This window comes from Corylus avellana, chromosome 2, assembly GCF_965113065.1.
Source record: "Corylus avellana chromosome 2, dhCorAvel1.hap1.2, whole genome shotgun sequence".
In the NCBI taxonomy this organism is placed as follows: Eukaryota; Viridiplantae; Streptophyta; class Magnoliopsida; order Fagales; family Betulaceae; genus Corylus; species Corylus avellana.
In genome coordinates, this window is record NC_142491.1 from 11,294,983 (window position 1) to 11,318,200 (window position 23,218).

Sequence of the window (23,218 nt, forward strand, 5' to 3'; positions counted from 1 at the left end):
GTATGAAAATTTATTGTAATCTATAACTAAAGTTGTGTTTGTTTGTTTGTTTTTAAGACTTGTTTGGAATTGTGTTTGAGAGACTTAAAAGTGTTTTTAATACTCAAAAAGTCTGTTTGAAAAAAAAAAATACTCGTTTGGTAAAAAAATTAAAAGCGCTTTTAAGAGTCTAAAAAGCCTAAAAATGACCAAGACGCATTTTCGCAAAAGCTTCATTTTTTGAAACTTTTACCCAAAAGCTTTTTTTTGGCTTAAAAACTTTATTTCTCAAATGCAATTTCAAATATGTTCTTAATGTAAAATTGGTTTCTCAATAAAAACGTTTTTGGACAAGATCGGAATTTTTCTTTTCTTTTCTTTTTGTTGGAGGGGGGAACTAGGAAGGGTGGGTGTTTGTGACAGAGGGGAGACACTGCAATGCAGGGGAAGTCGCAGGGGACGTTAAATTTTGAAATTATCTCTAAAATATACATTTTTTATAAATTGACCCCCCCACTTCCCAGAATAATATTTTTGCCTCACTCAATAGTTTTTGCTTTTAGACTCCATTATTTTCAAATTTCAGTGTTTAGTACGACCGAAAATTTGATCAAACTCAAAACATTTTTTATTGATCAGGAAAATCTTATTTAATTTTTGTAAAATTGTTTTCTTTTTTTAAAACCGTAAATTATTTTTTGAGTTTGAGCTTTCCCTTTTACATGCACTCTTTCTTGCAATTTATTCTTTGCCGCCACTGACCTTCACTGATTTTTTGATATGAATCAAACACCAAAAACTATTTTCAAATGACCTAAACTCAGATCTTTTAATTGTCAAAATTAAAAATTTGATGACGTGTCACAAAGTCAAAACTCAAAGAATATTAAGCAATAGCCCTTGGGATAACTCTAAAGCTGAGGATCACATTGATCTCTACGACTTCCATTTGTGGGATTTGGTCAACTCCAAGACTTTTGATGGAGGAGTAACACAGTCAAGGGAAGCAACAATGTTCAGAATCATAGAATATTGCAAGTGACACCTTACCTTAAGGGAGCTGAAAAAGGTAATATTTAATATATTATCCTGAAATTTAATATTTTTTGAGGATGGAACGTGGATAATATAATATCTAATATTATAACTAATTATCTAATCGACTTTTCTCTTTTACGATTTCTTAGCTCTTCATCACATGGTCTATCACATGGGTGATGTTCAGTCATAAATAAATTACTGCATGTTCCCTAAGCTCAAAGTTCTGCAAATTTCTTACTATATATATATATATATATATATGAGTATAGCCATTGCTGTGGAGGAATTTGTATGCAAAAAGATGGCTGCAAAGCTAGAAGTGTTTACATTGGAGGACATAAAAGCTTTCACCGACAACTTCAACAAGAAGAACATGGTGGGAGATGTCCAATTTGGCAAAGTATATAGAGGAAAGATTGAAGGAGGCAGGAATATTGGTGCAGAAGCTCGAGATGTGACAGTGAAGATATGGAATAAGTTGTCTGATTACATCGCCTTCACATATGATGAGTATATGATGGTCAAAGCAAGTTCTTGATTCTTCCTTTCTTTATTTTTGCCCACGAGAGTTGGCTCAAATGGTCGACTTATTTCGTTAATACTACGAAATCGGCCGCTCGAGTCTTCAATCAACTGATACACGATTCTTGTGGGTGGGGTCGTGTATCCGGGATTTACCCACCGCACGCCTTCTTCACTTTTGCAGGTCGGTTTTAGTTATTGGTTTGGTTTTGTGTTGTAGGAAGAAGTTGAGTTTTTAGAAAATCCAACAATGAAAGGCCATCCCAACTTGGCAAAACTGATAGGCTATTGCTGTGAAGAAGTAAAGGGTGTTGTTTATGAGCTTAGTCCAAGAGATTCTCTGCGAAACCTAATGGTGAAAGGTACTCTAGATCCATGTCTTGTTCTTTTATGTCCTCAAATGTTTTGCTCCTTCAAGTGTTGTGTTTTGAAAGAAAGTTAGATGGATTCTTCTGTTACATGGGAAAAAAGAGAGCAATCTGGAAACTTTTTTGAGATATTTCAGCAATAGTGTTGACCTACAAGGTCACGTGATACTTACCACGTCACCTATTAGACAATTAAATATAACTATCAAAATTGGCTTCTTTTTTTTTTTTTTTTTTTTTTTTTTTTATGAATTCGGCTTAGGTATTGTAAAAATTCTTTCAACAATCTATATTTAGTTTTATTCTCTCTTGAAAAATTTGAAATTAAATTTGTACCATTTATGTTGTAATTTTTTTACAACACCTAAGCTAAATCATTTGTTTACCATTAAAATACTGACAAACTCAGAATTGTAATAAACATTACAATATACAACAAACGTTTTCCTTAAGCAACACCAACATGGGTCTATGAAATTTATAGTATTATGTAAAGCAACTTGTGCAATGTTTAATCCTTGTTATGTATTATTGTTGGGGCTTGTGCCTTCTTGTGTGTAACAGTTTTGTTTAATGAAAAAAATACGTAGGTTATCTTTAGTAGGTGGCTTGAAAAGTTGAAATAACTATTCCATTTTAAAAATAAATAGTTGTTATTGAAATTATGGTATCCCATTTTTTGGACTTCTGCTGACGTGGCAAAAGTTTTCGAGAGCTTTTGGAGGTTGGTAGTTTTTTTTGCAATTTTGGGCTACGCGCTTCTCTGATTCCGCGCATGAAGGCTCGCTACTTTTTCGACGACTGTGATTCCGGTGGCAGCTTACCAGAGTTTATTGGTTCCAACTAACCTCATCTGGTGGAGGGCTCCATTGTCAATCTATGGCTAAGCGAGCAACTAGGGGTCATGGTGGGAAGAAGAATTTGAAATTGCTTGTCAAAGAGGCATCGGCTGTGGATGATGGTGCAAGCTCTTTGAATTGTGATGTTGAATTGAGTGAGGAGGAGATGAATTGTGAATCTTTGGAGTATGGTGATACAATTTTGAAGGAAAGTACTCAAAGGTTGCCTGTTGGAGGTACCTCTGTTGCTTTGGTTGGTAATGGTGTGGAGGTTGATCCTGAATTGGAGGTTCTGAGTAATCGTGGTTGTTCTGAGTCTGAGAAGGAGATGCCAGTTGATGATAAGCTGGTTCATTAGAATTTAGCTCAGGACTGGAGGCAATTGTTTCGATCAGAGACATCTCTAGGTGCTCTGCAGTATTTTGCACCTTCAAGAGAGGAAGGGAAAGTTGTTGTGAAACCTCCCAAGGTAGCAATTGAGGAAGGTATTTCGAAGTAGTCTCCATCTCTGGTAGGCCAATTTCTTGATAAACATCTTCCTTACTACATTGTGAAGCGTACTGTGGATACTCTATGGGCTAACTATGGGAAAGTGAAGGTGTTCTTGCTGGAGAATGGACTCTACCTGTTTCGGTTTGCTAATGAAAGTATAAGAGATGAGGTCATCGAAGCAAAGCTTTGGCACATAGCAAATAAGCCTCTAATCTTGAGAAAATGGGCTCTAGGAATGCATTTGCTCAAATTTTCTTTACCCATTGTTCCTATTTGGGTTAAGCTACATAATCTTCCAATTGAGTATTGGAATTCTACTTGTTTGAGTTATGTAGCTAGTGGTATTGGCAAGCCCTTCTGTGCTGATTTTGTTACCGAGGAACAGTTAAGAATTGGTTTTGCTAGGGTGCTAGTGGAAGTGAATGTTGATTCTGATTTTCCAAAGGAGATTGAAATTGTGGGAGTTGAGGGGGAAAGGGTGACAGTAGGTATTGAGTACCCTTGGTTGCCTGTAAAATGTAAGAAGTGTAAGACCTTTGGACATTTAGCCCATACTTGCACTAGAATTGAGAAATAGGTTTGGATGCCTCAAAAATCTGATCCTGTTAAGAAGGATTTACCTAAGCATGATGTTACTGAAAAAGCCACTAAGATAAAGATTGTCACTGCTCCTAGGGCAGCAACTAATCAATGGACTGAAGTAAGATCTACTAGGAGAACCCCTGGTTCTAAGCCCATTGTTAGGGAAAGTCAGCATTGGACTAATTCTTTTCACTTATTGGCTAGAGCTGAGCTGATGGTAATCTTGAATCTGGAAAGGTGAGAGGTTTAGGTGCTGTAACATTGCCTAATTATTAGGTGAAATTGGGCTTTATAATGAATTCTAGGGAAGCTCCAAATTGACTAGTCATTTTGAGGTGATAGCGCAGATATGGCTAGCGCTTTTCCCTGGGTCGTTTACAAGTGGTATCAGAGCTACCTAGTAACGCCAGGTCATGTGGTACTAGAGCACTGTAACAATCTCATATAGCGGAAAAACTGTAATTATCAATACAAAAAAAATACTGTTAAAAATACTTTTCTTTATACAAAAATACCCAAAGCTATGTCGTACAAGGCATTTATTCAAATCTATCCGACAGTCTAAACTCTTAGACAAAACTTAACCAACTTGGAATCTCTGTACATCTCAATATGAATTTCTAATCACAACTGCATAATTACCTTGATTTTCCATTCCTGCAAGCACTACAAAAAACTGTGAAGTAGTGAGTCAATTGATTTCCGACAATATAAATCATTGTTGAATCATATATAGCAAAATGCTAGACAAGTTATAAAACCACAAAAATCCGTATTATTGGATATCAATATCATACTCAGTAAGTAAGAATACTTACAGTGGATTACATGAATGGATCATCAAAGGTAATTACTTGAAACCCGTTCTGCTGCAGTTGGTCCATACCCATAACAATCCCTTCACTGACTTCTCTCTCTCTCTCTCTCTCTCTCTCGCCTAAACTCTCTTTCTTCCTCTTCAGCTCTCTGTCTTAAATTTCCCATCTCACTCTCGGTTTCTCTTGTGTTCTTTCTTTCTTGTAGCGCTTGGTCTCGCCCTTTCTCTCTCTGTTCTGAGTAAACACTCTTAGAAAGAAGAAAGACCGAGTAAAAAGCGGAAGAAGGAAGAATATATGCAAGAGATGGGAGAGGAGATGAGTGGTGAAAATTGTGAAGGAGAAGAGCTCTATTTATAGGAGAAAATCAAACACTATTCTACCTTCAATTTACAATTATACCCTCATTTTACTATTTCACCAACCCTATACTATTTCACCAACCCTTTACTATTTCACCAACCCTATACTATTTCACCAACCCTATACTATTCTACCTTCAATTTACAATTATACCATCATTTTACTATTTCACCAACCCTATACTATTTCACCAACCCTATACTATTCTACCTTCAATTTACCATCCTTATACCTACCATTTACTATCTTATTATTTCACCAATTACCATTCTCTAATTACCACTCTCATAAATTTTCCAAGAATTAATATCATTGCCTAATATGAATATTAATATAATCATAGCATAAATTTAATATCTCTAAAATAAGACTTTAAAAATCTGGGGTGCTACAATCTTCCCTCCTTATTAGAATTTCGTCCTCGAAATTAAAGCCCATAAATTACCACCTATCTTCAAATTGAGCAACCCAAATTAAAAACAAATCATACTTGAACCATAACTTACTCAAGTTACTATAAAAATTTTTAAATTCAATCTGTTCATAAATAAATATCATAACATATTCCATACCCAGGCGATGTGAGACTCTACAAGCACTCTTCTTGGGCACCAGTGTCACCGTTGGCAATCCTCAGGGAATTTCTTCATTCTCGGCCCTTAACTTTTGGCCCTTATACATTTCATTGTGTCTTAACTGACACCATTATAATATAACCCACTTTTGGCATCACCAACGTGTGTCCACTAGCGACCCTCGTAGGCTTGTGCACACTCCCATCATCTCAGGCTGGGTAATGCTTTGATACCATTTGTAACATCCCAGGGAAAAGCGCTAGCCACATCTGCGCTATTACCCCAAAAGGACTAGTCAATTTGGAGCTTCCCTAGAATTCATTATAAAGCCCAGTTTCACCTAGTAACTAGGCAATGTGGGACTTAGCACCCATGACTATCTCTATAAACTACCCACTCAATGTGGGCTTCTTCTCATCATGCAGTGCTTCAATACCACATGACCTGGCGTTACTAGGTGGCTCTGATACCATTTTGTAACAATCTCATATAGCGGAAAAACTGTAATTATCAATACAAAAAAAATACTGTTAAAAATACTTTTCTTTATACAAAAATACCCAAAGCTATGTCGTACAAGGCATTTATTCAAATCTATCCGACAGTCTAAACTCTTAGACAAAACTTAACCAACTTGGAATCTCTGTACATCTCAATATGAATCTCTAATCACAACTGCATAATTACCTTGATTTTCCATTCCTGCAAGCACTACAAAAAACTGTGAAGTAGTGAGTCAATTGATTTCCGACAATATAAATCATTGTTGAATCATATATAGCAAAATGCTAGACAAGTTATAAAACCACAAAAATCCGTATTATTGGATATCAATATCATACTCAGTAAGTAAGAATACTTACAGTGGATTACATGAATGGATCATCAAAGGTAATTACTTGAAACCCGTTCTGCTGCAGTTGGTCCATACCCATAACAATCCCTTCACTGACTTTCTCTCTCTCTCTCTCTCTCTCTCTCTCTCGCCTAAACTCTCTTTCTTCCTCTTCAGCTCTCTGTCTTAAATTTCCCATCTCACTCTCGGTTTCTCTTGTGTTCTTTCTTTCTTGTAGCGCTTGGTCTCGCCCTTTCTCTCTCTGTTCTGAGTAAACACTCTTAGAAAGAAGAAAGACCGAGTAAAAAGCGGAAGAAGGAAGAATATATGCAAGAGATGGGAGAGGAGATGAGTGGTGAAAATTGTGAAGGAGAAGAGCTCTATTTATAGGAGAAAATCAAACACTATTCTACATTCAATTTACAATTATACCCTCATTTTACTATTTCACCAACCCTATACTATTTCACCAACCCTTTACTATTTCACCAACCCTATACTATTTCACCAACCCTATACTATTCTACCTTCAATTTACAATTATACCCTCATTTTACTATTTCACCAACCCTATACTATTTCACCAACCCTATACTATTCTACCTTCAATTTACCATCCTTATACCTACCATTTACTATCTTATTATTTCACCAATTACCATTCTCTAATTACCACTCTCATAAATTTTCCAAGAATTAATATCATTGCCTAATATGAATATTAATATAATCATAGCATAAATTTAATATCTCTAAAATAAGACTTTAAAAATCTGGGGTGCTACAAGCACTGCATGACGTGGACCTGACGAGGACGTCAGGAGTTTAAGAGGGAGAGTTTGTAACACCCCGGCCCCATATTGGGAAGATGAGAAGAAGCCCACATAGAGTGGATGGTTTATAGAGATAGTCATGAGTGCTGAGTCCCATATTGCCTAGTTATTAGGTGAAATTGGGCTTTATAATGAATTCTAGGGAAGCTCCAAATTGACTAGTCCTTTTTGGGTGATAGCACAGATATGGCTAGCGCTTTTCCCTGGGTCATTACAAGTGCTGTCTCTAATTCTCTCCAAAAAGTAATTGAGCATGCTTTGTCTGAGGAGAGTGAAAATTTTTTAATTGACAAAGGAAAAGGTAAGATGGGAGAAGATGAGGAGGTTTTGATGAAGGGTTTCTTTCCTACATGAACTTTTTGATTTGGAATGTGAGGGATTTGAATCATCCCTCTAAACAAAAGGAGGTGAAGAGAATGATAAATTTACATAAGATTGGCTTGATCTTTTTGATTGAAACTAGGGTGAAGATTAATAAAGCTGATAAGATTAGAACCTGCATTGTTCCTGGTTGGGACTATATTTATAACTATGAACAGCATTTTTTGGGGAGGATTTGGATTTGTTGGAAGAAGTCTATTTTATATGTGATTGTGCTGGATTAGAGTTATCAGAGTGTTAATTTTGTCATTAAATCTATAAAGGATAACCTCTGCTGGTTTCAAAAATGGGGGTCTGATAAGTTGAACTCTTATGAAATTGAGTTTGGTTAGTGTTTGAATAATCTAGAGGTTTTGGATCTTAAGTTTAGTGGATGCTTTTATACATGGACTAATAAGAGTGAGGAGCCTTGGTTTGTAGCCAGGAAGCTTAATAGAGTTCTTGCAAATGAGTTTTGGCTGAGTTACTTTAGTAAAATGTTGTGCAAAAATATACCTAAATTAATAGGTAAATAATTGTACATTTTAACTCGCAAGTGCACAAGATCAAAACAATAGTATAGTAGGCAAATACGAAATCATTCCCACGAGGATTGGTAAATTATGTTTATAAGTAAATTCCTATTTAATTAAAAGATAAAATTCAATTGTCACGATTGAATTCAATAGAATAAAAGATAAACAAAAACTAAAAAAAGATTAGGGTTTTGATATCCACCACTAATTATATTTAGCTAATATAACAATATGCCAATGCTTTGATCAAGTTATGCATATTTAATGTTTTCCAACCTAAGGGTTAAACTTTAACGCCTTAAGCTATTGATTTTCCTAAGCAACGAGTTAGGCATGAGTACATACTCTAACTCTTTTATTTCCTAAAGGATTTAGCATGGTATATACTAAGTTGTTCTTTAGAAAAGCATATGTTCTATGGAAATCAACAAACACACAGGGTCTAAGGCATGTTTACTCCCGGTTCCTCATGTTGATTAACCCAAGAATCCGGCATGGATATCTCTTGTTACTTATGTTAAACCCAGGACTCAGCTATCCAAATTGATCTAACTAACAAGTTCATACCACATGCACATGTTGATCAGGCATACACATATGAGGAATTCATGCAAGCAGGTATTAATCAAGTTAAATAGCACAACATGATCATCACAAGGCGCCAATATTGAAATATTAATTAAACATAACTAGGGCTTCAATCTAGCCCTAAATAAAGTATAAACTACATAATAAAGATAAAAAGGGTGGAAGAGAAAAAACTCAAACTCCTCTTGTTTAGCCTTCAGTTCCTTTCCAGAGCTTGTGCCTCTTTTCTCCACACCTATTCCTAACGGCTAAGAGGTCTATTTATAGGCTTTAGAAGTCCTTGGAAAAGTAGTAAACCCTAGGAATTTCGTAGGGTTTTAATCCTATTACAATTGGGAGTTGGAAAACCCTAATATGGAAGGAAAGGGAGTCTGTCCGCAGCTTCTAGAATTCTCCAGCGCACAGGTGCGATTGAACACAGTGCGATTGATTGCATTGCGATCGATCACACTACCAGAAACTCCAATTTTTCCAAAATTCTCTCTTTGAGCCCAAATCTTCCAGATTTACTTCATTTTCTTCCAAAAGCCTGTAAAAACATCAAAAACACAAAAAGGAAGTAAAATGGCCTAATTAACCAAAACCAAAGGATTAAAACATGCAAGTTAAGGGCTGAAAATATGAATATTTTAGCGCTTATCATAAAACCATTGTGGAATTTCATTCAAGAGGCATTTCAAACCACTCTCCTACTGTTATTTCAGTTGGAAGATTGCAAAATTTTGGGCCAAAACCTTTTAAGTTCTTCAACTACTGGTTGGAGCACAAAGGGTTTTTGGAATGGGTTAAGGAAGGCTGGGATGTTCAAGTAGATGGGGTTCCTATGTTCCAACTTTATGCTAAGCTGAAATCTGTGAAAGTTGTACTTAAAAGGCATAATCTGTCTTGTTTTGAAAATTTAAAGTAGAGAGTTTTGGAGGCTCGGGATAGCCTTGACCTAGCTCAAAAAGAAGTTATTACTTCTTTTGGAAGGGCTAACTGCTTGGTAAACGAAAGGGAGTGTCTTCATGCTTATGTGTCCATAACAAAAGCTGAGGAGTCTTTCTTAAAGAAGAAAGCTAGGAATCAATGGTTGCAATTGGGTGATCAAAACAATAGTTTCTTTCATCGTTCTCTTAAAATTCAGAATTCAATGAGCACTATCACTCATTTATGGGATGAACATGGTAATAGAGTGGAGTATGTTGAGCTGATTAAAGAGGTGGCTGTGTAGTTTTATGAGAAGCTGTTAGGGCATAATCAATTGCAGTTTATTGAAGTGAAAGTAGAAAGGATTAGGTATCTTATTCCTACTGTGATTCCTTCTGATAAGGTAGCTAATTTGGAAAAGGAGGTTACTACAGAGGAGATTAGGGATACATTGTTTGACATGCCAGCCAATAAAGCCCCTAGTCCTTATGGGTTTTCTGCAGAGTTTTTTAAGGCTTCTTGGCCTATTGTTGGAGAGGGGATGGTGGTAGCTGTCAAGGGGTTTTTTTGCTTCTGTTATGCTTTTCAAAGAAGTCAATGCTACTATTCTAACTTTGGTACCCAAAAAAGTTAATCCATTTGCTTGGGGGATTTCAGACCTATAGCTTGCTCCCATGTGATTTACAAGTGTATCACTAAGATCATTTCTAATAGGATGCTTCCCCTTTTGAATGATCTGGTAAGCTTGAATCAGTCTGCTTTTATCCCATCTAGAAGCATTTCTGAGAATGTTCTGTTGGCCCAGGAACTTATTAGAAACTATCACAAAGATAAAGGAGATCCTCGTTGCACTTTGAAAGTTGATCTTATGAAGGCTTATGATTCTGTAAATTGGAAGTTCTTGATTCACTGCCTTCATTGTTTTGGTTTCCCAGGGAAGTTTCTTAGCTGGATTAAGGAGTGTATTACTTATCCTAGGTTTTCTACTTGCTTAAATGGAACTTTGGTTGGCTATTTTGAAGGAAAGGAGGGGCTAAGGCAAGGGGATCCCTTATCCCCTTATCTGTTTGTTTTAGCCATGGAGGTTTTTTCTAGAATAATGGCAGATCAAACTAGTGGGGGTTCAGGTTTCAAGTTTCATCCTAAATGTTTGAAACAGAAACTTACTCATCTTTGTTTTGCAGATGACCTCCTTATCTTTTCTGAAGCCAGTTTTAACTCTATCAACATCATCAAAGATGCTTTGACTGAATTTGAGGGGTTATCTGGTCTGAAAGCTAATCCCTCAAAGACTTTTTTCTTCTGTTTTGGTATTTCAGATAGAGTTAAACACTTGTTGCTGGGTGAACTGAGAATGAATGAAGGGCATCTACCAGTTAGATATGTTGGGGTTCCCATGATTTCAACTAGGCTTTCTGCAGCAGATTGTGGGGCCTTGTTGGACAAAATTATTGGTAGAATTGATTCCTAGCTTTCTAGGAATATTTCTTATGCAGGTAGGCTCCAATTGTTGTCCTCAGTTCTATATAGTCTGCAGGTTTATTGGACTAGCATTTTTATTCTCCCTAAGAAGATCCTCAAGGATATTGAACAGAAATTCAATAGATTTTTGTGGACTGGAAAGAGTGAAGTTCCTACTAAGGCTAAAGTTTCTTGGGATGCTTTGTGCTTTCCTAAGAAGGAAGGAGGTTTGGGGCTAAAAAGAATGGAAGTTTGGAACCAAACTTCTATGCTCAGACATGTTTGGAGTCTCTTTGCTCGATCTGACTCTTTATGGGTAGCCTGGGTGAAAGATAATTTGTTGAAAAGAAAGAGTTTCTGAAGTGTGAGCATTCCTCAAAATTGTTCTTGAAGCTAGAGGAAGATCTTAAGGTTGAGGGAGATTGCTAAGAGAATTTTGAAGTTTGAGGTTAGAAATGGGGAGAACATTTTTCTCTAGCAGGATTCTTAGAATCCCTCTGGAATTTTGATTGAGGTCTTTGGGCATAGAGCTGTTTATGATGCTCATAGTAGTTTTGAGGCCAAGCTATCTTCTGTCATCCTTAATGATGACTGGTTTTGGAGACCAGCCAGGTCTGAGGCTCTAGTTGAGATTCAAGCTAGGCTTCATGAGGTAAGGTTTGGACCTTATGACAAACCTGTGTGGACTGTTTCTAGAAGAGGTTCATATGTTAGCTCAGAAACTTGGGATTTCCTCAAAGAAAAGAAGGAAGAGGTTAATTGGTGGAAGATGGTGTGGTTTCCAAATGCTATTCCTAAGCATGCTTTCATTTTATGGCTTGCTATTCAGGACAGGCTCCTTACTGGGGATCGGTTGATAAAATGGGGATATAAAGGTGAGGTTAAGTGTTTCTTCTGTCATAACCAAATTGAAAGCAGGGATCATTTGTTTTTTGAGTGTAGCTTCAGTTACAGAATTTGGAAGTTTTGTATGCATCGTTGCCATGAAACAATTCTCCTATTATCTAGGATGAGGTTCTGAAGTTAGGAATTAGCAAATGGGAAACTAAAACTCTTAAAGGTCTCATCTGCCTCCTTGTGCTAGGATCTGTTATCTACAATTTGTGGTGCACTAGAAATGAAATAAAACACTCTGGTCAACCTATTTCTGAAGAACAGATTTTGAGGAAAGTTCTTTGGGAAGTGAGAACAAGAATTGCTGGGAAGGAGAAGTTTCCTAAAACTAGAGAGAATTTGGTTTTAGTTGCTCAGTGGAATTTACCTGCAGATTTATTCTTGTAATAGTTGCAATGCTAGTGTGGTTTGTAGTTAGGCCCTTGTGAGGGCTTCTTTGTTAGTGAGGCTTGGTGGCTTTTTGTAGTTTGGTTTTGTTTGTTATCTGTATTTTCATATGCAGACTGCTATTTTGGTTTTTTAGTTGGTTGGGGTAGGCCTCTGTGAGGTCGAGTTTTCAGCCTTTTGAATAAGGCTTGTATTTGATGTTACTATTGTTGATTGGTTTGTTTGCTAATAAAGTCTCTTATTCATCAAAAAAATAAATAAATAGTTGTTATTGAAAATAGAAGAATGCGGAATGAAATAGCATTGAAATAGCTATTCTCTATTCCTCTCATATTCCAAGTATTAATTCTTATCATATACTCTAACACAAAAGCTATTATATCCCACATTCTTTTATCCTCAATAAAAGTTATTTTTTTTTTTTTTTTTTTTTCTAATAGAATAGTTATTCCCCTTACCAAACATAACCTTAGAATGGTCGTGTGGTAGATCATTTCCTTTATTGAGGGTAGCCACAATACCGCTCTCTATTTTTTCTTTTTTCTTTTTATAATTGTTTATATGTAAGGCTTACATTTATCTTAATTTTCTCAAAACAAACAAGTGTACTTTTTAGAAAACACATTCTCAAATGTAGACTCCATTAGTGTATACTTCCAAAAAGTTTATGTCATACCAAAATATTCTTCCAAACAAAAAAAAAAAATACAACACACTTACCCAAATTGACACATAATATAGGGAGCAAATTATACGTATTGTTGATAACTATCTTCTTCTTCTTCTATTTATCTATTTATATGTATTTGACTATATATATATATACACAGATGATCTCAAGTGGGTTCAGAGGATCAATATTATTCTTGAACTTGCACGCCTTCTTAAGTTTCTTCATTCTCAAGACAAGCCATATCCGGTCTTCAATGTCATTGCATCTCATATACTGCTCGATTGGGTTTGGACTCAATTCCTTCTTCTTCTTCTTTTCTTTTTTTTTCTCATGCCTTTGCAGTTTGGGCTGATGGTAGGAGACTCATTTTGATTTTCAGGATTTGAAGCCAAAATTAATTGATTTTCCAGTAGTTAGCAAAGGGATCATGGGTGAAAGGAGTACACAAAAGAAGTACATTCGCTGTGTGGATCCCTATTTTAATCTACGAGGTACTTCTTTTTCTCTTTCTTCTTATTCAAAGACAATTTATGTTATTCTTTTCATAGAATGTAATAATTCTGATTTGAAAAAACTGACGAAACAGGAAACATCCCTTGTACATACATGCATGGTAAAAGATTATGGTATCTGATAGCTGATAGAATTAATTTTAGCGCTGTTAAATTGTCAGTTATCTCAAAAATTTAAATTGATAAAAAATTATTGATTAAATAAGATTCGAACTCAAGACCTTTGTATTAATACTATGTTAAAATATTAGTTATTTCAAAAGTTTAAACAAATAAACAATAATTGATTAAGTCATTTAATTAATATTATAACAATGTTTAACTGATCGAAAGGAAGAAAGATGCAAATTGTTTGTATGTAAATGAATATAGTTAGTAACAAAGATTTGATAACCTCCAAATTTTGCAGCCTAGTTTTATTTTTTCCAACCTGTATCATGCATGGCCATCTAAAGGCTTGGCGACGGCGTCGAAGGCAATGTGTGGTGCAGCACGGGAAGGATTTTCCCACAAACACATCAAGAAAAACAAAATAATTTGACTGACTTTTGAGTCAAGCTCATTATTGAATTACAAAATAACACTAACTCTTAAAATTTAAATAAAATATGAAATTAAATACTAATAACCTAAAAAAACTCAATTATTTATCTTTCATCTGGAATCAATGTGCATTACAGGGGGTGATTGGGAAACAAGCTGTGAAGTCTTTTCATTTGGTATTATTCTCCTGGGACTAATATCCAAAGGAATTTCCGACCTTGAGGAACAGGAAAATCCTGACCTAATTCTGGACCATATGCTACACTCTTGGGCCAAGATGGAATACAAACCCCACTGTTCTCTTGCCCACAAATCCCTTCAAGAAGACTGGGGATATCTTGCTGAAGACGGCACTGCAATTACAGAGCTGGGGATGCATTGCATCGAGTTTGTTCCAGTGAATCGTCCTTCTATGGAGGATGTTCTTGTGCGTCTTGAAAGTTTATATATTTTTCAACGTCTTGGTGACTCAAGACCTCACAAAAGGGACAAGAAATTTCATGATGATCCAATGTGCATGTGATTGTGAAATTGATCAGGAAAGTTTGATTTTAAATATGGAATTTTTTTACATGTTTATAGCAAATTAGGAAACTTTTGTATTCGAAATGAAAGTTTTCTTTTAAGATGATTTTATAGACATGTAACATTTGTTGATAACCTGTACACAATGTGTATTATTACTCATTAAGTCCTGAATTGGCGCTCGTATCTTCTCCACCTATGAAACGTGTATTGTTTTATAGTTGGCCTACTTGTAGATCCTGGACTTGAGTGAGGAGGATTTCGAGGCAGTTACGGCCATTTGGCATAATGATAGTGATCATGTTAACGTTTGAGGACTCATTGTAGGATTTTGAAGATTGTTCATGTTAATTAGTACTTTTGGGAGATGTTGTAAACTAAAGAGTTTTGAGGCATGTTATGGATTAAGGTTTAGTTTGGACCTTTTATAACATTGATGTATATAGTATAATTTAAGTTAATGTGATGACTTTTGATAAATGCTCTGATTGTAATTATTAATATTGATAGAAATATTATGTTTCTGCTAAGTATTCTCTTTTTGAATAGAGATCCCTTAGTTTTATTCTTTTAGGCAAATAGCACCGGCTAATTAATTTCTAAATGTTACAATACCAACCTTAAAAAAATGGCCTTATAATTTTCAGCTATATCGCACTACCGCATAAAACAATGGACCAACCTTCTCTAAAAAGGAATACTGAAAAGCAATGTCATTTGGAGCATAACTAGCTATTTATATAAGGGTTAACTCCATAAATGTCCTATGAATTTTCATTCGTTTTGAGAATACCTCTTCAAAATTTCAAAACTGTTAATTTTATCCATTAAATTTTTAATTTGATGCAATCTATCCTATTCCCTTAACATTTGGTGTTAAATCGTAACGGATGCTATTAAAAATACCAAAATACCGCCAACTTTTCGTTTTCTTAATTTTTAATGTAAAATTAAAGGTAAATTTAGAATTTATAAAAACTTCAGGGGTATAAAGGTCATTTCATCTATTTTAACATCTGCTTAATGCCAAACTTTAACGAATGAGGTGAATTACATCAAATTAAAAATTCGAACAGTGAAATTAAGAGCTTATAAACTTTAAGGGAGTTAAGGAGGCTTTTGTGAAGTTTCTCCCCTAATAAGTCTATTTTGGTAAGCAAAATTCGATTACATACATAGCCATGGTTCCTTTATTTTATAACGCATCCAAAATTAAAATAATTAAATTTATTTAACTTCAAGTGTTACTCATAATGCTTTCCAACTAATTAACTTGTAATTAACAGAAACTACAACACACTACTAATTATAGAATATACTTTAATAGAAAGCGGAAATAAATGATAGACGGATATATATACTTTTCAGATATTATTAGCATAAATATCTTAATAATGACGTAAATCTGATAAAAACAAAAACTCAAAAACAAAAACAAAGCCGAACAGGCAAACTAAACTGGGGCCAGGCTCTTCCCCATCGTTCAGATTCTTAACGTTGTGTAGGAACGAGACCCTCCACCAAAAAACGTTAATTTGCCTGATTAATCGGCTAAGAAGGTTTTCTCGAAGAGGTAATTCTTAAGTCTATTCCCTGATTTCATTTTCCCTTTTCTAGTTTTGTTTGTATTAATTAGCCCAAGGCTTCCTTCAGAATTCATCTCTGTTTCTTTTATTCCCCGTTTGGTTGCTAAGAAATCAGTGAAGTGAAAATGAAAACTAGGTAAAAGAGTCTACTTTTGTTCAGATGAGTGTCTCTTAGATGAAACACGTTTCATGTTTGTAGTTGGTTATTGGGTCTTAAAGGGTACTCTGGTATTCAGTTAAATTAGGTAGAACATACTTTTTTTTTGAAAATCTGCTTATATAAGATTGCATAACAGGGTCGGAACCAGAATTTTAGGAGACAAGGACAAAACTAAGCAAAATAAAATTTTTGGGGCGTAAAAGTTAATTTCGGGGGTCAATTTCATAAAAATACCTAAAATTTAGAATAAACTTTTAAAATTTTGGGGTGGCTTGGGACCCCTCAAGGCTAGGGGTGGCTCCACCTTGTATACACATGTTTAAGATTGCATTTATCCCATGTGATACACTTAGGATCGAAACATAAAATTGTTGCCACTTCATGGTTTTGTTTTTAGATGATTTTTTTTTTTTGGTGAAAAAGAAAGAGAGAAAAAACTCCAGCACTTTGATGACCTGTTAATTATTGAGCTACTAATGTCATAAGAAAAGCATGATAATTACTCCCTAGTATTGTTTTATTTGTGGTAGATTGTGTTTGCTTTTAGTTAATTACATTAGGATATGAGAAGTTCTATGTTTGTGGTCTCTTTGAAGATCTTTGATAAATTTGAGATGAGATGTACATATAGGAGACCGTACTTATACGTACATACCGATAAATGCATAAAAAACACGTGTGGAAACATTAGCAGATTGAGTTAAGTATTAATATTGATAAAATGATAAATAGGAATTGAAGCTATTAAATTTCGAATATTTACAGTAAGTTCCCTTCTTCTTTTTTTTTTTTTCCCTGGGTCGTGTAAACTTACTGATGAAATGCCAAGAGGAACAAATTTTACAATTTGGTTTACTTTGCTTTTGAGAAGTAGTCCAAAAGCTCGAGTTGTTCGTGAGAATGTGTATTCTATGTTTTCATATGATCTTTCCCTCTGCATGATTGTTATTTTTGGAGCTCCCAGATTTCTGTGGTTTGGTTTCTAAATGTCTCTTGCTTCATAGAGGTGTGATCTTTTGATATGCTAAAGGTGCATATGGAGTTAAGCTGCTTTCCAATGTACTATTTTCAAACAGCTTTAGAATCATTCTGACAAATATCATATGATTTTTCACTAGAATCCTTTAATAGTTAGTTTTTATAGGCCTACTCTTTAGGCTTTTTTTGTTATTAAATAGATTACCTCAACTTATGCGGTCCAGTTAGTGATATTTGTAAGTTTTTGTAGGCCTATACTTTAAGTTCTCTCTTATTAAAAAGAGTCCCTCAACTTGTACGGTTCAGTTAGTGATATCTGTGAGAAAAGCAGTATGGGCACAAAAATGAGTAATGCTAGAAGGAGGACTATAGGCTTCCTTGTATCCTCCCAAATGTGACATAGGTTTTAAAATTACCAATAGATCAAAATTCAATAATAATCATCTCAAATTTAACGATGATTTTAAAAGCCAAGTCACATTTGGGAAGACACAAGGTGGAATCTAGTCCTCTTTCTAGCATCACTTCACAAAAAGAGTATGGTGCAATCGTTGAAAGACAAAAATGGTGAGTGATTATAAATTCTAATCTCTAATAGAAATTAGATTTTTCTCTATCATTATGATTGGGTTCCTGGGGGGCCTACTTTTAACTGGTGGTATGATCTGTGGTGGAGCATGGCTTCTAATGTTGGGGCTGTAAAATTCCCAAAATTTTCAGATTTTGCTGATATTTACTGAATCTTATAATTCACAAGTTAGTCTTTAGTGTTGAGGTGTTAGGAACTAAAGCCTGCTTGAGTTTTATAAGTATCTTAGAATTAGCAAGCATGATTCTCAAATGGTGGTATGACAAACCTGTATCCCCTCTTGCTGTACATGAAAGGGTATTTGGATGTCTAAACCATTGACACCAGTCTATTGTGTTATGTGTTGTTTTGTTAATAAAATATGTTTAATAATAGTTTATATTCATTTCATTTGGGATTCGTCTATATCCTAAACTACATGATACTGCTCATGCCTCCACGTGCGTGGGTGCATGACCATGCACAGGCATGCAGAGCATCAGTGTTTTAGGACTCGCAGGATTTGACATCAGTTGTCTTTACTTTTACTTGATGATTTTGGTCTTTTACAAGTCTTACGAATTTTTGTGTGGGGTACTCGAACTGCATACTGGAGAATGCATTTGGGCTGCCAAATTTTACAGGGAGAATTGGAAAGGAATCTAATTCCTTGAAAATTTTTAATTTTTTTCAGTCATTTTTATTTTTGGAATCATTGTTGCGAAAAATGTGAAGCTTGATGGCTTAGCAAAATAGCTTTTAGAGAATTATATGCGAGAAAAGGAAGTAGATTATCTTATAGCCACTGTGCGATCTGGTTTTCCCCTCTTTAATGCCCTTTTTGCACTTCTAAAAGTGATTTTGGGGAGGGGACCTACCCACTTAAGTTGAAAATGAGTGTTTGATAACCTACTACTAAATGTGATTTTGAGCCCATTCTTTGACAAACTCCGGTTTTTGTAAAAGTGCCCATTCGAAACCTTTTTTGAAGTTGCTTTTTGAGGCATAAAATCACTTTTCACTAGAGTGCCAACAAACCATCTCTAAAGCTTTGATGTGGAATGACAGCTTGTCAATTGTCCATTTTGATGGATCAGGCCAAAGGTTGATTCTTTGTTGAATTGAGCGTGAGGCCAAATCCTATCTAAGAATTCCAAATATGTTTTTTTTTTTTTTCCTGAGCAAAAAGGGTAGGCCGGGGAGACCAATTGTGGCTATTCTACCTGGGCATGATTATAGTAGCACCTACCTGCTGGGAGTCACACATGAGAGGTCTATATGGTGGGAACTACAGGCTATCCCTCAAGTCCAACTGAACCATAGCCTGACCTAACCCCACCAGGGCATCAATGAGAATTCAAGGTTGCTAATAGCAATCAGGCATATATGGGAATTCTTCATTGCGAAGATTTGAACCCATGCTCTAATACATGCCCTTACCACTTGGAAACTTTCTTCGGCCATTGAACTACTACCCTTGATGGTTCCAAAGATGGTTTTTTCATACTAAATATTGAAGAAATTTTTTGAATCACTAGATGTATGTTTCAATTCTTGTATGCATCTTACAAACCTACTTATTTGTGTATGCATGTACGCTTAGCTGTGATTTCCATTTAGATTACAATGTCCCAAATATAAGGTCACAATATGAAGTCCTTCAGCTATTGATTCGGTGGACACTTTCTCTTAATGAGGATTTATTCGCTGTATTATCGTGTTGGTGCAATTGGATTAAATCTGGATGTTTTGAGTACCTTTCCACTGTCATTCTACACATACATAATCTCTTTACACCTCAACAAACTTTGTCACTGCTGAGTGATATCTGTAGAACAGATCCACTGTTAGTCTTCATTTCACTCTCTAACCTGGTGAAAGCTTTTGTTTATTGCATAGGAGGATTTCACTTATAAAGAACTTGTATTTTACTAAACAACAAGAAGTACCTCAGCTTGAATCATTTGAAAATTTAACAACTTTTTATCTGTGGTGTTGTCATTGACTCAACCATGTTCAAGTGCAGTGCTTGTGCGTGATGAAGTTTATTCAATTGTGATACAGCTGGCTTTTGGCAGTTAAAAGAAACTTAATATTTTATGAACATGGTAATAAATATTTGAGCATTTGCTTGCAAAAATCAATAAGGATTACCAATGAGTTCTAGCTCAAATTGTATTTCCTCCACCCATAAGAATGTGGTGGAGGGTGAGGTTGCAAGTTCAAGACCCATTAAGTGTGCATGTCACTTTGAAAAAAAAAAAAAGTCTTATCTGGATCTGTGAAGGAGATTTTATAATTGAACTTGTTCCTTGTACAGCAGAAAATTAAAAATGTTTGTGTCTTTTGTCTGCTCAAATCTAATATCTTTGGTTATAATATGCACTTTGTTTTTAGCCCAACAATTGATTTCTTGTCCGTGTTTTGATTTTCTTACCTGGGTAACATCAGTGTTCTTTTTACTTCTCTTATTTCTGCTAATGGCTTCTGCTGTTTTCTTTGTTCCCTATTGTTTTTCAACTCCATATGTTTCAGGGATTGAAAAGGCATAGTTGCGCTCAAAGGTGCACAGGTTGAACCATAAATCAAGGACTTGCATCATTAGCAAGAACTCAATACACAATGTCAAGCATTAGTATATCCCACATCCACCCTAGAAGCCTGAAATTGTTGAAATCCTCGAATGTGCAACGTGTACTTAGCGTCCCTCAGATTCGCATTAAACGCCCTACCATTTGCTGCACAAAATTGACTCCATGGGAACCTTCACCGGTCACATATGCTCCCACTGAGACTGCTGGTGATAACTTATTGAAGAAAACCACCAACATATTTGAAACCCTTAATTCTGAGAACACAGCTGAAGTACCAGAAACCAGCACTGAAAAGGTTACTGACACAAGCAATTCGCCAGTGGTGCGGCTTCAGTTCCTCAAATGGCCAATGTGGCTTCTGGGCCCTTCACTTCTACTTGGAACCGGCATGGTTCCGACCTTGTGGCTACCAATATCTTCCATCTTCCTTGGACCCAACATAGCCAGCCTGCTCTCCTTGGTTGGACTTGATTGCATTTTCAATCTTGGTGCTACCCTTTTTCTCCTCATGGCTGACTCTTGTGCCCGTCCAAAGCACCCAACACAGGCTTCCAAAAGCAAAGCTCCTTTCACTTACCAATTTTGGAACATTGTTGCAAATGTAACTGGATTTGTTATCCCTATGGTGATGCTGTATGGATCCCAAAAGGGTTTTCTCCAGCCACAGCTATCTTTCATCTCATTTGCTGTTTTATTGGGTCCCTACCTTCTGCTTCTGTCAGTACAGCTTCTGACTGAGATGCTCACATGGCATTGGCAATCACCCGTTTGGCTGGTGACCCCCGTCGTGTACGAGGCTTACCGTGTCTTGCAGCTGATGAGGGGGTTGAAGCTCGGGGCCGAGCTCACTGCACCGGCATGGATAATGCACACACTTCGAGGGTTGGTGTCCTGGTGGGTGCTGATTCTAGGTATACAGCTCATGAGGGTTGCTTGGTTTGCTGGTTTCACTGCACGAGCTCGTCAGCACCAGCCTTCTCCTGCTGCTGATGGTTAGTAGTATCCACCATCAGTGAAAACTCCATGAAACTGGCTTCCCATACAGATTTTTTGTCTATCTATTGTATATATTGTAAATCCAAAAATGTGCAGTTCAATCACTGTGTTCGTCACTTTATTCATATTAATATTATCAGTTTAATTAGTCTTATAATGAGGCTTAGTGTGTTCATTGATCCCAGGAAGATGCCTTTTTCAATTTCATCTTAGAACAGATGGATAGAGAGAGAGCATTTTGGAGAAAGATTTCAGTTTCTTTTTCTTTGCAACAGTTTCTCTCTAGATGGTGCTTTGTGGAGTTTAACTATGCTGGTCAACGGTCCAAGTCATACAAAAACAAATAATTTGCTTGAGATTATTGTCTGACAAAGTTGGCTGGATTATGGTGGCTCGTCTTTCTGCATTAACTGCCACTTCTTCTTTTTTATATTGCTTTATAATTGTTTAAAGAATACGTGGGATAATTAGAAGGTTGCTTTCTGCTGTCATCATCATTGCCTTTTGTCGGTGAGCATTGGGTTTGGTGCGCAGAAGAATCTGGCTGGTGTGGCGATACGTTTCACGATCAGATCCACTACAATTAAGTTTCACTAATTTCCTGAAAATGCTCTAAAAATTCTTTTTATATTGCGTTTCTGTAGCTGTTATGAGGCAAATATCAATGTATCATGTCTAGCAGCTTATTTTCTCCTTATTTAAAACACTTGTTTTGCTTTTTAATAAATTAGGAAAATAAATATCGAGAAATAATATTTTAAAAAATAGAGATTGTAATATAAAATCTATCGGAGTTTATAATGAAAAAATAACAACTAGAATATTATTTTTTCTTATTAGGTAAAATGCATAGCATTACTGAAAATGTTTTATCTGTTTCACACAGCCTAAAATATTTAGCTTACCTGTTTAAATATCTTTTTTCTTAAGCGGCCTGAATTTTTTAGAAACTCGACCGGTTTAACTTTGGAGGACATCTCACTGCACATGAAAATGTGCAAATTTGAAAATAACAAGTAGTTGACACTATTTTTAAAGGATATTTTTATGTTTTTTATGTTATTCATTTTGGGATTTTTTTTTTTTTTTTTTTTGGAGGTGTTTGATGTATGACTTTTTATCAAATCATTACCAAAGACTTCAATTTTAACTTCTTAGGGTTTTAATTATTATCAAATAGCTCATTTTTTGTCTACCTCTTGTTGAGATTTTAACCATGTTGCCACATCACACTCAATCAATCAAAAGACGACACATGTTGCTTTTAATTAAAAATAAAAAAAAAATAGAGCAAAAGGAAAATGAAAATAAACTTTTGCATAAAAAGCCATACAAGCATAGTGAGATTCATTTGATAATATTCCTGCACTCTTTGCCTACAATTTAGATTCTACAAGTCACTTGTGTCTTTCCAGTTTGGCTTGTGGATTTTATTCCAGCAACTCACTTGTACTTCGACAACTTTAAGGTTCTGTATTTACCGTCCGATTAAATCGGCCAAATCTTGGCATTCTAGATCAAGTTTGAACACAATCTTGCAATTGCCGTGTCTGTCCAAACATCAGTCTCTTTCACACGTCTTTCTTGAGGGTTAAATGGGCACATTTACACACATAGATGGGGGCACAACCGCTCAAGTGGGATTTACACGATTACGACGTCGTAATTTCAATTTATTAAAATATTTTTTCGGCGTTTGACTCG

General features: G+C 35.6%; 2 protein-coding genes across 2 annotated transcripts; both read left to right on the forward strand.

Moving 5' to 3' along the window:
- Positions 1–1,321: 1,321 nt before the first annotated feature.
- LOC132172080 (putative serine/threonine-protein kinase PBL12) lies at positions 1,322–14,630 on the forward strand. The gene is made up of 5 exons (XM_059583520.2): positions 1,322–1,546; positions 1,763–1,904; positions 13,210–13,337; positions 13,432–13,543; positions 14,245–14,630. Exons 1-5 carry the CDS (start codon positions 1,322–1,324, stop codon positions 14,628–14,630), a joined length of 993 nt encoding a protein of 330 aa, XP_059439503.2.
- A 1,431-nt stretch (positions 14,631–16,061) lies between these two features.
- On the forward strand, positions 16,062–21,671 carry LOC132167135 (cytochrome P450 family protein). Its single transcript, XM_059578037.2, has 2 exons — positions 16,062–16,205; positions 20,460–21,671. The coding sequence occupies exon 2, from the start codon at positions 20,547–20,549 to the stop codon at positions 21,513–21,515; it is 969 nt and encodes a 322-aa protein (XP_059434020.2). The 5' UTR covers positions 16,062–16,205; positions 20,460–20,546; the 3' UTR covers positions 21,516–21,671.
- The last annotated feature ends 1,547 nt before the right edge of the window (positions 21,672–23,218 follow it).

Coding starts and splice junctions, on each gene's coding strand:
- LOC132172080 (XM_059583520.2), top strand. CDS start 1,322: ATGGCTGCAAAGCTAGAAGTGTTTACATTGGAGGACATAAAAGCTTTC. Junction 1,905..13,209: donor GCGAAACCTAATGGTGAAAG/GTACTCTAGATC, acceptor ATATATACACAG/ATGATCTCAAGTGGGTTCAG. Junction 13,338..13,431: donor CTCATATACTGCTCGATTGG/GTTTGGACTCAA, acceptor TTTGATTTTCAG/GATTTGAAGCCAAAATTAAT.
- LOC132167135 (XM_059578037.2), top strand. CDS start 20,547: ATGTCAAGCATTAGTATATCCCACATCCACCCTAGAAGCCTGAAATTG.